The sequence below is a fragment of the Glandiceps talaboti genome, chromosome 4 (genome assembly GCF_964340395.1).
Source record: "Glandiceps talaboti chromosome 4, keGlaTala1.1, whole genome shotgun sequence".
Taxonomy (NCBI): Eukaryota; Metazoa; Hemichordata; class Enteropneusta; family Spengelidae; genus Glandiceps; species Glandiceps talaboti.
The window spans coordinates 20,023,356-20,037,211 of NC_135552.1; the positions used below are offsets into that span (position 1 = coordinate 20,023,356).

At 35.4% G+C, this 13,856-nt stretch overlaps 1 protein-coding gene across 1 annotated transcript in view; it reads left to right on the forward strand.

Annotated features, from left to right (window-relative positions):
- Positions 1-13,856, forward strand: part of LOC144434293 (MAM and LDL-receptor class A domain-containing protein 2-like) — a 68,930-nt gene that overhangs the window by 244 nt on the left and 54,830 nt on the right. Inside the window, exons 2-28 of the mRNA XM_078122745.1 lie at positions 259-411; positions 1,038-1,181; positions 1,422-1,544; positions 1,731-1,867; positions 2,399-2,498; positions 3,199-3,414; positions 3,745-3,936; positions 4,086-4,262; positions 4,386-4,532; positions 5,153-5,269; positions 5,666-5,896; positions 6,215-6,367; positions 6,795-6,934; positions 7,200-7,331; positions 7,597-7,798; positions 8,332-8,472; positions 8,504-8,605; positions 8,830-8,955; positions 9,529-9,659; positions 10,142-10,226; positions 10,795-10,920; positions 11,284-11,585; positions 11,930-12,103; positions 12,552-12,789; positions 12,882-13,016; positions 13,320-13,577; positions 13,609-13,631. Of these exons, the coding sequence (XP_077978871.1) occupies positions 259-411; positions 1,038-1,181; positions 1,422-1,544; positions 1,731-1,867; positions 2,399-2,498; positions 3,199-3,414; positions 3,745-3,936; positions 4,086-4,262; positions 4,386-4,532; positions 5,153-5,269; positions 5,666-5,896; positions 6,215-6,367; positions 6,795-6,934; positions 7,200-7,331; positions 7,597-7,798; positions 8,332-8,472; positions 8,504-8,605; positions 8,830-8,955; positions 9,529-9,659; positions 10,142-10,226; positions 10,795-10,920; positions 11,284-11,585; positions 11,930-12,103; positions 12,552-12,789; positions 12,882-13,016; positions 13,320-13,577; positions 13,609-13,631 (4,205 nt within the window). The remainder of the gene's footprint in view (positions 1-258; positions 412-1,037; positions 1,182-1,421; positions 1,545-1,730; positions 1,868-2,398; positions 2,499-3,198; positions 3,415-3,744; positions 3,937-4,085; positions 4,263-4,385; positions 4,533-5,152; positions 5,270-5,665; positions 5,897-6,214; positions 6,368-6,794; positions 6,935-7,199; positions 7,332-7,596; positions 7,799-8,331; positions 8,473-8,503; positions 8,606-8,829; positions 8,956-9,528; positions 9,660-10,141; positions 10,227-10,794; positions 10,921-11,283; positions 11,586-11,929; positions 12,104-12,551; positions 12,790-12,881; positions 13,017-13,319; positions 13,578-13,608; positions 13,632-13,856) is intronic.

The window sequence follows — 13,856 nt, forward strand, 5'->3', positions numbered from 1 at the left end:
AAAATTACAGTAAAATATTATGTTATAAACAATGTAGAGTTATGACATCATATGTTAATTAATACAAGTGTGTTGGAAATTTATGACCAGTACTTGACATGAATAGTGCTGTGAATGTGACTTGCCAGATCACATCATCGTGTTGTATTTTTGTACCTTTTTGTATCTAGAATATTGCATACTTATGCAACTATAGACAATTGCATGTTAAAATTTTCCATTGTGTTTCGATAAAATTAATAATTTTCTCATTTTCAGATGACCAAGGAAACCGATGGCACTTTGCACAAATCACAGTGTATTCCCCTCAAGATTATCAAATATCCATTGAAGGTGTTTGTGGACCTGACTCCAAGGGTGATATTGCCATTGATGATGTGATCTTTATACTGGGAACATGTCCAGATGAAGGTAGAATATGTCTATGAATCAATACTTATGTAGATCACACACACACACACACACACACACACACACACACACACACACACACACACACACACACAAACACAAACACGCACACACAATACATACACAAACACACGTGTGTACCCATGCACAGAGACACACACATATGTACAGACATGTAGATGATAAATACACAATGTACATAGCACACAAAGGCATACATATCATTACGCATGCACGCAGACAGAAAGCCACACTTGCCCATATGCATGTATTGCACATACTACATTTGACAGGCATAAATGCATGTATACTAAACTTATTACAGATATGCTTTTATCCATGCCCAGACACACATCCAAGTGTGCTGGAATTTGCAAATGAAGACAACATAAAACTTGTGTTCCAGTAAACCAAATAAAAAATTCTCATTAAACTGTTGATTAAGTTTGATTGTGTAGATAAAATATTATAAATGTTGCAATCATGTCCAGCTGCCATTCATGTTTTCCAGTCATTCTTCAATTATATAAGATGGGGACAACTTGTGTATATTAAGTAAATTTGAAAGGTCACAGTGAAAGTTCATTGCTTGACATTTGACCTCTATTTATGCTGCTACCAATTAGGCCACTGTGACTTTGAAACTAACCTGTGTGGATGGCAGAATGTACCTGACACCATAGATGACTTTGATTGGATGTGGAACAGTGGTGGACTACCCAGTGCCTTTACAGGACCTAGTACTGATCATACAACTGGTACTAGTGATGGTAAGTATGATGACAATCAAACTGTACTGTACCTTACCACATACCAATTGTAATATTCTAGATGGAGTGAAATATTGAATATTAATTGTTTAAAAGACAATTTAGGAAATTAAACTTAAGATAAGTTGGTCAGAATCATAATTCGGATTTTGTAGACATTTTGAGCATTTTAATACAAATAGTTTGTTGCCAAGTTACCACATACTGTGACCACTGATATTTATTATTTTGTCTATATAGGATGGTATGTATTTGTTCCAACAATTCAGTCTGCAGAGTTTGGTACCAGAGGTGATTTAGTCAGTGAACACTTTGAACCACAACAGTCATGTCTTGAATTTTATTACTACATGGAAGGTCAAGGTGAGTACATCCAAAATTATCAACACTTCGAACAACAGACCGATGTGTTCACTGTCTTAATTTTATAATTGCCTACATGGATTTAGTACACTATAGATTTAAACAAATGCAAATAAATGAAAGTGGAAAGTCCCCAAAAAGGAAATAAATCTTCATTTCTGTAACCATTTTTTATTTCACCATCAGATGACAAAGAACTACTGATTTATCAGATAGAGAGTGAGAATCCTGACAGTAGAGAATTGATATTCAGTAGATCTGGTAACCAAGGACAAAATTGGATTCAAGGACAAGCTAACGTCTACAGTAGTGTCGAATTCCAGGTACAGGACATTCAGCTACTCACACAAAGCTAACTTAAGACAAATACATCATGCAAATTAACTCTGTATCTCTTGTGACACTTGGTGTCTGAAAATTGAAAATTGAAATAGATCTAAAAATCACAAGTGTCTTTTGGGCCATACATGTAGCCAAATTCTAAGTCAATATCTTTATTTCAAATGTCATCCTACAATGTGCTTGTTAAATTTTTAATGTTCTACATCATAGTACATGTAGATTTAAAGAAAAGAGTGAAACTGGCAGATACCCTAATTTTTTACTGTTATCTGAATTCTATTTTATATACATCTAATATTGTTTGTCTGTTTGATAAAATATTTGAGGGCCTCAATGGAAAGAAGTGTGTCAATTACTTTTAGTACTGTAACATTGACTTGAGCTTTCCGTAATAGATACCTTGTACATTGTATAGTTATAAAGTAACCAGTTATCAATACAGTAATTATGATTGGTATTTACAGGTCACTTTGATGTGTCAAAAATAAATGAGTGCCAATTTTTTATTTCAGTTTGTATTTGAGGCACATGCCAATGATATTGGTGGATCTGATGATGTTGGTTATATAGCTTTAGATGATATTGCATTATTACCAGATCAGATTTGTCATGGTAGGTATATGTATATAAGAACACCCTGGTTTTTCTCTGTAGGATTTGTTGCTCACATATTGTTCAGTCATAATGGCTAAGTACATTCCACATTTCATAATTGTTTTGCATGACTTGTTATAGTAATGCATGCACACTATTATAGGATAGCATTAGCTTTCAAGTAGTAGGACATATCATTCTATGAAATTATAGCTAAAAAGAGAAGGAGATTATAAAAGCAGTATTTTCGCTAAGGGTGATAAGTAGGTAAAATTTACCAGGGTTCCCATGTCATTTTACCTGGGTTCCCAAACAAAATTACCATAAACTCTGTTGGGAAACATTGCTATGTTTACTCCTTTCTCCCTTGGGTTCCCAACCCTAGCAAAAACTCTGGAAAGTATGAATTTAATTTCCTAATTATTAAACATTGAATATAGTCTGACAAAGGCATGAAAGGCTTCATTTTCAAGATGTACAACCATAATTGTGTTATGCATGACGCATCCTCTTGTACATACTCTTAAACTTACATGAACAAAATTTAATGTTATAGTTATACAGCGGATGCAGAATCTAAAGTTATTAAATTGAAACCACACTGCAAGTTGGGACTTCAAACATCATTATCTATTTTATTTGTACTTACACACTGAAAACAATTTGAAAAGTGTTTTTTGAGGCCTTCAAGTGGTAATTTTGATTTTTGTTTCCCCAGATATACCCAGTACAACTACTAGTGAGCCACCTACTCCAGAACCAACACAACCTCCAAGTCAGTGGGATTGTAACTTTGAGGATGGTTGGTGTTCATGGTTCAATGAAGAGAATGGTGGTCTCAGTGGAGATGACCTTGACTGGACAAGACAACAGGGCAGTCAAGGTCGATCTAATACTGGTCCACCAGCTGATCATACACTAGGAACCAAAGATGGTTAGTATTTGGAAGAAAGTTTGGTATATTGATTTGTTTCAAATATTACTTAAAAATCTTTGTGTATAATATATACAGCTTTCTATAATTTGCTATCATATTATTTTTAAATGGGAAATGTTTCTTAATCATCCCAAAATGAAATTTGTGTTTTTATGCCCCAGAACACTTGTATGATCAATTTACTATTAGTTTATGCATACTTTAAATTACAACATCCCAGAATGAAGTTTGTATCTTTTTTTGTGTTAGGAGCAATTACTAAGTACAATGTATATTGCTGTTTGAATTCATAGATGATCATTTGAATATACCTTTATCTTCCCTAAGGTTGGTATGTGTATCTGGATTCCTTGACTATAACATTACCAATACCAATTTTTTCATCATATGCAAATCTGCAAAGTGCACCTGTACCAAGTCTGGCCGGAGGTAGATGTCTTACATTCTGGTATCACATGTATGGTCAACATGTAGACACTTTCTCTGTCAAATACCGTAGTGGCATTTTGAATACACTGAGTAAGTATTACTGTTACTGTAAATATATCATTTAAACTTTTTGTAATTACACAGATGTATTATGCCATATTTTGTAGTTTAGTGTCAAACTATACGTCTCGATACAAATTTCAATAAAAAGAATATTTCTGAATTAATGTTTTGTGCAGGTGATGCTGTCTGGATCCGTGATGGAACCCAAGGTCATGAATGGCAGTACGGCCAAGTTCACCTGGATGAAAACAATGAAATCAGTTATGTCTTCCAAGCCAATGCTAGTCAGTTATTTCAAGGTGACATTGCACTTGATGATATTAAAGTACTTGATGGAGATTGTCCACCTTTAGGTGAGTAAAGCAGCATGTGTTCTAAAGATTTCACTTCTGATGAATACAAACAGAATATAAAGATTATGGGATTCTATTGAGAGGATGAAGATGTGGTATTTGAGGTAATTTGTTTTCTTCTAGATTACTGTGACTTCGAGAGTGCAGATATTTGTGGCTATGTTGAGGATGACACTGGTGACTTTGACTGGATCCGTGGAAGTGGTAACTCTGAAGAACATACAGATGGAACAGGACCAGACTTTGATCACACATACGGCACTGAGTGGGGTAAGACCAGCTTTAAATATGCAACAAAAGCATTTTGATTTACATGTGCTATGCCAAATTGTGATTTAAATGGAAATTGCCTTACAGTTGTGGGTGTTCCAGTGGACTCCAAAGCCTTGGACTTAGCAAGGGTCCACTCTATTCCATCTATGTTGATTTTTGATAGTGATACTTGATGATACAAAACAACATCCATGTATACTATCTTCAAATAAAGTTATCAGAAAAGACTAGTCTAAGAGTTTATGTGTTTATCCTATTTTGCTGAAAGATACACTGGTCTACCCTTCCAGTATGTAAATGGCATGTACTTCTTTTTTATTTATTTTTTGTTCTTTTGTAAGTAAACAATATTTCCATTTATCCTTGCAAATGAAACACAATTCCTACCTATATTTACATCAAGTCTTTTACTCAATGATCTAAAAATCAATCTCGGTGATGTACAAATATTTTGGAAAAAAAACAACCATACAGGTGGAGCATCATCCTGTCCAGACTGTCTTTACTAAGTTCTACTGTAAATTATTTGTTTACTTGTGTCATCTTCTCATTTCTACATCTACCTGTCTTTTAATGTAGGCATTTCTGTAGGATTTGATGTAACCTTTATCTTACAGGTCACTACATGTATGCTGATGCTAGTAGTCAAATTGCTGGAGATAAGGCACGTCTGCTCAGTCCCTTGTATAGACCTGCACTGGTTAAATGTCTTCATTTCTGGTATCACATGCAAGGTAAATGTTTTATGTGGATTGATTGAATGATATGTAGTGATTAAATGATTTATATGGAATATCAATTATTGAAATAAGGATCATTGAAAATGAATGAAACTGAAAAGAAATTAATAAATAATTTAAAATTAAATGACTGTTTATCAATAATTACTTTCACATCTCATTGATTTACTCTGTCCTGTAATAAGCCATAGCCTATATTAGTTGTTAAAACATATTAAATACATCATGTGGGAGGAATTATCAGTTAAACTGTCATAGATTCATAGATTTATTCTGACTTTACGCCTAGCTGGCCTCTACTGTCAGCTCTGTGCTAACTTAATCATGAGGTTCCTGTGTACTACGTTGGATTCTAATATTCACTATTACCCTAATTTATATTTGTTACAGGTGACATTGTTGGTTCCCTAAACGTATACATCAAACAAGGCGATGTGCTAGGTAGTCCACTGTGGACGCAAACAGGGAATAAGGGGGAGTTCTGGCATGCAGGAACAGTGGATTACTCGTCAGGCATAGACCAATACAGTGTAGTGTTTGAAGCAGATATTGGTGCTAGTGCAGTTGGTGACATTGCTATAGATGATGTACAGATTATTGATCATGCTTGCCAATTAGATGGTAAGTAGTGATGATTAACTACATTTCAGTCTGATTGCTTCTCTGGTAGTTGTCACCTGACAGTCAGGTGACTACATTGTTTGTGTCACCTGACAGTAGATATATTATACATAGGTAGACTATGATAGGGGAAAGGTTATGATCAGCATTTCATTCTCGTATGTTGATGGATTCTGATCATGTTGCTCCCATGAATAAGGTCAACAGGTATTTGTCATTCTGATGAGGATCATTGACCAGGACAAATGTTGGAGTTCACTACTTCTTTACAAAAATGATCAAAATGAATATTTATGATATGAACTCTGTTTTTATTAGGAACATGTAATTTTGAGCGTAGTATGTGTACATGGACCAATTCACCCAGAGAAGATGAGTTTGATTGGGTACGATACAGTGGTAGTACATCTTTGTATGGTTTCCTTGATCTGAGTGGACCTTCATGGGATCATACTCTAGGCACAGAACATGGTAAGCTGAGAAGCGATAAATGTAACAACAGTCAAGTTTATATTCTGACTTGCAGATGGTGTTTTAAAATGTAAAAAGATGATAACACCAAACAAAGAAGATAGATTGGGAAAAATAAGGCCATTTCCATTTAGCTGATTTTGCAAAATATGACAAATTGATTACTGCTGCAAGAAAGAAGAAAAATTGTTTTAATGTGATGATTACTGTCAAAGCTGATGTTGAAAAATGTGACAAATAATGGTGTGTCATGCAATGATGATATGTGTTGTAGAGAATGTCATTAGTCACAAAATGATGTACAAGAACAATTGACATGCCATTAGATGTAATGTTGCACTATGGAATCAAATAACATTATGTCATTCTCCATAAACTATAACTTGCTAGAAATTTCACACTCTTTTGTCATGTAATCTCTACACAGGTTACTACATGTTACTGGATACTACCATAGGAGATGCTGAAGGCTATACTGCTATGCTGTACTCAGAGTCATTCCAACCTGGTCAACGATGTTTTGGATTCTGGTATCATATGTATGGAAATAATGTTGGAACTTTGGAGGTCGGTCAATATTTTATTTCATCAGAAAAATATTTTGGTGGTTAAAGTTTTTGTTAATTGGTAAATCATTGCAAGACAAAAGCCGAACTGTTCACCTTCTTCAGTCATATCATTGTAGTGCCATTCACCAATTACTCTACTATGCTCTTATACCTAATGTTAGTCTCTTTTCATCAAATTGTGTACAATGTGCACTGCATACTTTAATCATTGTAATAGGAACATGATGATTAATAAATTATGATAATATCTTGTTTTATATCAGGTTATCCTGCGTGAGGAGAAAGAAACAGGAAATGGTGAGAATCCAGACACTGTATTATGGCAACTAGAAGGAGACCAAGGAGATGTGTGGAGATTCCATGATGTAGCTATCTCCTCTGCTAGCTATTTTATTGTAAGTATCTGATCTTTGAAAATCTCCACTTGTACACGACATGGTCTATATAATATGAATATTTGAATAAAGGCACAGTGAGTAATAGGAAATGTATTTCAGGGCCATCTGTTATAGCTTTATTAAACAACTTATTTTCTCATCCTAGTCTGAGATGACCATTACAGATATTAGATCGGATCGCACACTGGCTTACAACCAACTTTATAGCTCTACCAAACACTTTAACATCGTAAACTATCAACTTTCTTATTCTTATATTTAGATTATCGTGAAAGGTACGGTAGGTGAAGGAATCCTAGGACAAGGTGATATTGCACTTGATGATACATTCACCATAGAGGGCGCATGTCCATCTCCTACACCACCACCTCCATTTGTGTGTGGTGATGGCACTGAGATTGGATTTCAACAAGTGTGTAATTGGGAAGAAGACTGTGATGATGGATCTGATGAAGTCAATTGTGGTAATTGAATGTTAAATCTTAGTTGAAGAAATTCAGGACAATTTGCTTACTTTAACTAGATAAATATCAAATACATAATGTATAAAGAGGACATTTGTAGACCTCATCTCTGCACCATTGTTTGAATGCATGATCAGATGAAATGAATTATGGTAAGAAAACGTAAACATGGGGAGTGTTGATGACTTCATTCAATTATAAGTCATCAGTTAATTATAAGTCAACTATATGAATGTGTGATAATCAGATAACTTGAACAGAGTTTTTATAAGAATTCATTGTAGATTAGCTATTCATTGAAGAGAAGTGTATTTTAGGATTCTGGTTAACTACAAAATTTGAAATGTTTATCACAACTGAACAGAGAGTTTCAGTAGGGTCCATGAGTCAGTGGTTGGATAGGTGGTTGGATGGGTGTGTGTGTGTGTGGATTGATAGATGGAAGGAAGGCACAGTAATGGCTGATTCTCACACATGCGTATAGTGTTGTCAACAGCCTGCCGTACCAATTATCTCTGTAATTTTTTCATCAGGTGAATGTACATTTGAAGATGACCAATGTGGATATGAAGATCTAAGTCGTGATTCAGTGTACACCTGGGTGAGAGATCGCAATGGTACAGAAACATCACAAACAGGTCCTCAATATGACCATACTAGAGGTGATGAGTATGGTGAGTTGAAATAAAACATTACTGTATATAGATCTAAGTCGTGATTCAGTGTACACCTGGGTGAGAGATCGCAATGGTACAGAAACATCACAAACAGGTCCTCAATATGACCATACTAGAGGTGATGAGTATGGTAAGTTGGAATGAAAACGAAGTGTTCTCCCATAGAATTTTTTTCACAGTAGGGCTCAGAGACAAATGACTTTCTTTCAGTGTGACTAGAATTATGGGGACATGTTGACTCCTACATATGTCACATTTTGCTCAATTTCATTTCATTTTTTTTTAAGATTTGACAATGTTATTTTCATTCAATCCATGACATATCTATATATGCTATGTGTTTTGTTCCTATAGGCTACTATATGGCAGTTGAAGCACAGGATGGTAATGCACTGAGCAGAGCTGCACTTCAAAGTCCTTTGTTGAAAGAAACTGGTGCTCACTGTGAGATAGAATTCTGGTACCACATGTATGGAGAAAGTAAGAATGTTTTCTTGTACTAGGGTACTGAAACTACACACCCAGCCTTGTACAACTCAGTGATGTCTTCTAAAATAAATAAATATTATCAGATATACAGGGTATTGGCATATCTCAATCTGTACATAACTATTGTCTGTGACTTTGTGTTTGACACTGTGCAATCACATCTCTGCAGCAGTATATGAGCAAGGGTCTGTTTCCACTGTGTGCATCTTTCCAATATGAATTATTCTATAACTTTATAAGCTGTATTAAAATGCAAGAAGAGTCAACATGTAAAACAGCATTAAATTATTAATTCCTTTGATACCATTATTGTCTGGAGGCAACCACATCAGTTAGAAACTTCAAACCAATATCTTTCTTTTGGTGGTGTTTTGAGACAACATTTGTCTGGTTATGTTTATAATGGCAACAATTAGATACAGAATCAAATTATATTGAAAGCAGTATATGAAGAATGTGAATACCATACAGAATGAATCACCCACTTGTGGCCAATATAGAATTCCTGTTTCTTAACTGTAGTATACATACTTATCCATGTTAATGTATTCATTTGATCTACAGACATTGGTTTCTTAAATGTTCACATCGCTAGAAGCGGTGTCTTGTCTCGTTTCTGGCATCTCCAAGGAAACCAAGGAGATGAATGGAGGAGAGGAGTGGTTGGACTTGGACGAGTCAATACCGATTTCTTGGTGAGGATGTTTACTACAATTATAGAACAACTTGTTACTTTATTGAATAGATAAAGTCAAAATAACTTACCTTGCTAAAATCAAGTTTACAATTATAACTTTCCTCCTTATTATTATCATTTTGCTATAATGCCCTCTATTTGGTGAATACCTCTATTGGTCATGTGACACTACATATGTGTAGATTTTTGTAGTCTTGGTTTCCCAGACTCACCACTGGAGGCTCCATTTCTGAATGCCCATGAAGAACCTTGGAAATCAGTTTCTCATCAGTGTACATTGTAGTCCAGGACTAAACAACAATGACAATTTTCAAAAGTGTTATTGCATGACCTCTGAAAAATGTTACACAAGTGTTGAAAATTATCTGAATTATTTGTCACCCAATCAGTAGCCATGATCACAGACAGCAGTCATTCTCAGCTGCAAAGAATTAGTAAAAAACAAGTAGTAATAACTGGTACCTGATTGTATTCTTACAGATAAGGTTTGATGCATCAAGGAGCTTTGATAGGTATGGTGATATTGCTATTGATGATGTAGAGATGATCAATTGTCAAATGCCAGGTTAGTATTTCCCCCCCTCCCCCAATATTTTGTCAAATGCCAGGTTATTATCCATCCTTCCAATTATTTTGTCAAATGCTAGGTTAGTATCCCCCTTCTACCCATATTAATTAGATGTATATGGTGATATTGCTGTTCATGATGTTTGAATTAGCACAAACCCTAGTACACCACACTTTACATACTAAGGTGCAGACTAAAACTATTGTGGCAACATGTTGATACAACAGTAATAAGATATTGAATGGATGTTGGTTTAATGTTTACACTATGGTGAATCGCACAACAGAAGAACTGCCATCACCCACTTGTGTAATCTACCACATTGAAGAACAATATATTCAGTTTGCGTCTATCTGTAAGCCCAAGGCTGGATTACCAGACTTAGTGTCATTTTTAAGACCGGTATGATATATACATGTAGTGATCAATTGTGACATGGTAAGCTGACTTGTGCATGATAAGATGTCATAAATCTCCTTGATGATGGTGATGTTAACAATGTATGGTATTTAAAGGTATCACGCAAGACAAAGTATAAACTGATATTTTGGTTTGATCATTGTAGAAATAAAGGAGCAATGTGATATAGATGAAATTCAATGTGACCGTGGAAGCTGTGTACAACAGTATCAGATTTGTGATGGAACAGATGATTGTGGTGATGCATCAGATGAATCCCCTGAAGCTTGTGGTATGTAACCTTGGGTTTTTGCTCTTGTATCCTGAGGCTCTTACATGTATCCTGAAGCTCTTAATACATGTACTTTGAAATGCTTTGAGTATTAAAACTAATATCCAGTAATTCTGAACATCAAATCTTAGGGTCACTGCAATTGCTTTTTAGTGTACATCACAGATATACTTGATGTAGACACTCGGCATTGTGAGATTTGTACCTGACTTCATCTTCAGTGCCTGTAATCCAGCAATTCTACATGAGGGTGTTTCATTGTTGATTAAGGGAATGTATTTTAGTGGTTTTAACTTGATAATAAATTTAAATGATAAACAGTTTTCTGTAACAGTGACATCTGGACTACATTTCATTTTGTAGATGGGTATTCTGGGTGTTTCTTTGAGAACCTTTCTGTCAATGATGGATGGTGTCAACTACAACGTATCTATTATAATGCTAATCCACCTCAACCAGACTCACACTTGGCAACATTTGATTGGTGGTTAGAGAATGGAGAACAAGGACTGATTGGTTCATTTACTGGGCCAGGACGTGATCATACAACGGGTACTGCCATTGGTCATTATGTGTATGCAGACAGTCGTATTCCACGTAGAGCTGGAGATGTGGCATTGTTTAGGAGTCAAAATTATGTACCTGTAACCAATACAGACTGCCATGTAAGCTATTCACATGTTTCTTTCAACTTACGACATATGGTATCAATTTTAAATTTTGCTACATGCAGCTTTTTGTGACAGCTCTGGTACTCATAGCCCACAAGATAAAAGTGACAAACTCACAAACTCTTAGACTATTAGATCATTGTTCAGCTTCACATTATCAAAACATTAACTTTGTTGAAGTTTGTTCTTGCCCATCCTAATAGCACATTCACCAAATATTACTTGTGAGTCATATTTACACCTTTTCCAAGTGACATGCAGGCTTTGTAAAGTTTGCTTGTTTCTACTGTTAGACATGTATTACCAATTTTAATAAATTTCTGTTCTTTACTTTGCAGTTGAGATTCTATTATCATATGATGGGACAAGCTATGGGAACATTAAACATCTATGTACGTACTTATGAAGGAACTATAGATGAAAATGACCTTGTATGGACTAGAAGTGGTAACCATGGTGATATGTGGATCAGAGAGGAAATTGTGATTGACCAGGAATCAGAAAATTGGCAGGTATGGCAAGAGATGCAAAAGCTTTGTATAGTATAGTATGTCAGATAGCTGAGAGTATATGCCATAGATTTTATAGGGTATGGCATAATTGCATAGCTTTGATGTGTAGCAATAATTTAACTGTGTGGTATTATGAGTATGTTTACATGATTTGAAGTATAAAGACCCCATAAAAAATCATGGGTGTATAGTTTGGTTTCAAATTGGTATTTGATAAAAGACGGCAATACTCCAATCACAACAGAAGTCCTTGATTGGAAAATGTGTCTTGTAAAGTAAATCTATACTTTGGAGAATCTGCATGCACTTGCTAGACATTAATACATTTACATGGATGTCTTAAGTCAAATGTTAGTAGTACTCAATCAATCAATCACATAATCAGTTGGTATATATACTTGTATACACTGGAAACTCTTACAATACTACTTATTTATTTGATATCTAGATCCTATTTGAGGCCATTGTTGGATCTGGTCTCAGAGGATACATTGCCCTTGATGACATCACATTTACACCTGACTGTGTGGTAACCACTGAACCACTACCAGTATATATAGCACCAACACCCACACCAACTCCATGTGATCCAGACTTCTACTGTGACAATGGTGTCTGTGTGGATATGTCTAAAGTTTGTGATTTCTATGATGACTGTGGAGACAACTCAGATGAAGCAGTCTGTGGTATGTATTCTTTACATGTCAACTTTTGTGTTACAGACAGCTTTATATTGTATGTACAGAAATTAACAAAACTTTATTTTTCTTTTGAAAAGGTACATGTGACTTTGAAGATGGCCAGTGTGGTTGGTTTGATAACAGCAATGGTGTCTACAGATGGGAACACTTCCAAGCTGGAAGCTCAGGGTCTATTTATGCCCCAATCACTGATGCAGCTGGTAGAGATGAAGGTAGGATTGCTCAGAGTCGATTTATGCTGCAGTCACTGATGCAGCTGGTAGAGATGAAGGTAGGAAAGCCCAGAGTCGATTTATGCCGCAGTCACTGATGCAGCTGGTAGAGATGAAGGTAGAATAGCTCAGAGTCTATTTATGTTGCAGTCACTGATGTACTTAGTAGAGATGAAAATAGGACTTTAAAAGTTAACTATATTTCATTTATCAATCTTGTTACCATGACTCATGATTTTACTCATATCATCTACAATTATAGGTGGTTTCTACATTTGAACTTTCTTGATGTCTTTACTTTAGGTCACTACATGTTGGTTGAAAGTGAGAACTCTGTTTTCTATCTGGGTGCATTCTTGGAATCTCCAGTACTTGGAGCTATGGGTTCTGCCTGTGAGATGGATTTCTGGTATCATTTACACGGAGACGATACTGGATCCATATTTGTGTATCTACAAAATGGAACAACATTTCAAGACCTTGCATTGTTGTTTACTGTGACTGGTGACCAAGGCAATCAATGGCACCAAGCTAGGATAATGCTAGGTGGACACAGTGCAGGTTACAGGGTTGGTATATTACATAATGCTAGGTGGACACAGTGCAGGTTACAGGGTATAACACAATTGGCATACCCCAGGTTATTGCACATTGTCTAAATAATAAACATATCGTTAGCTGAGAACTAGAATTTAATCAATGCATACAACATAATTTTGGTAAACTGAAAGCTTTAACTCCAAACTGTCAGTTTTGTTCACTGTGTGATAGATAGTGCTGTTAAGCAATTATGATCACATCACATATAGTATAGACAGTTTAGCAAGTTTAAGATACACT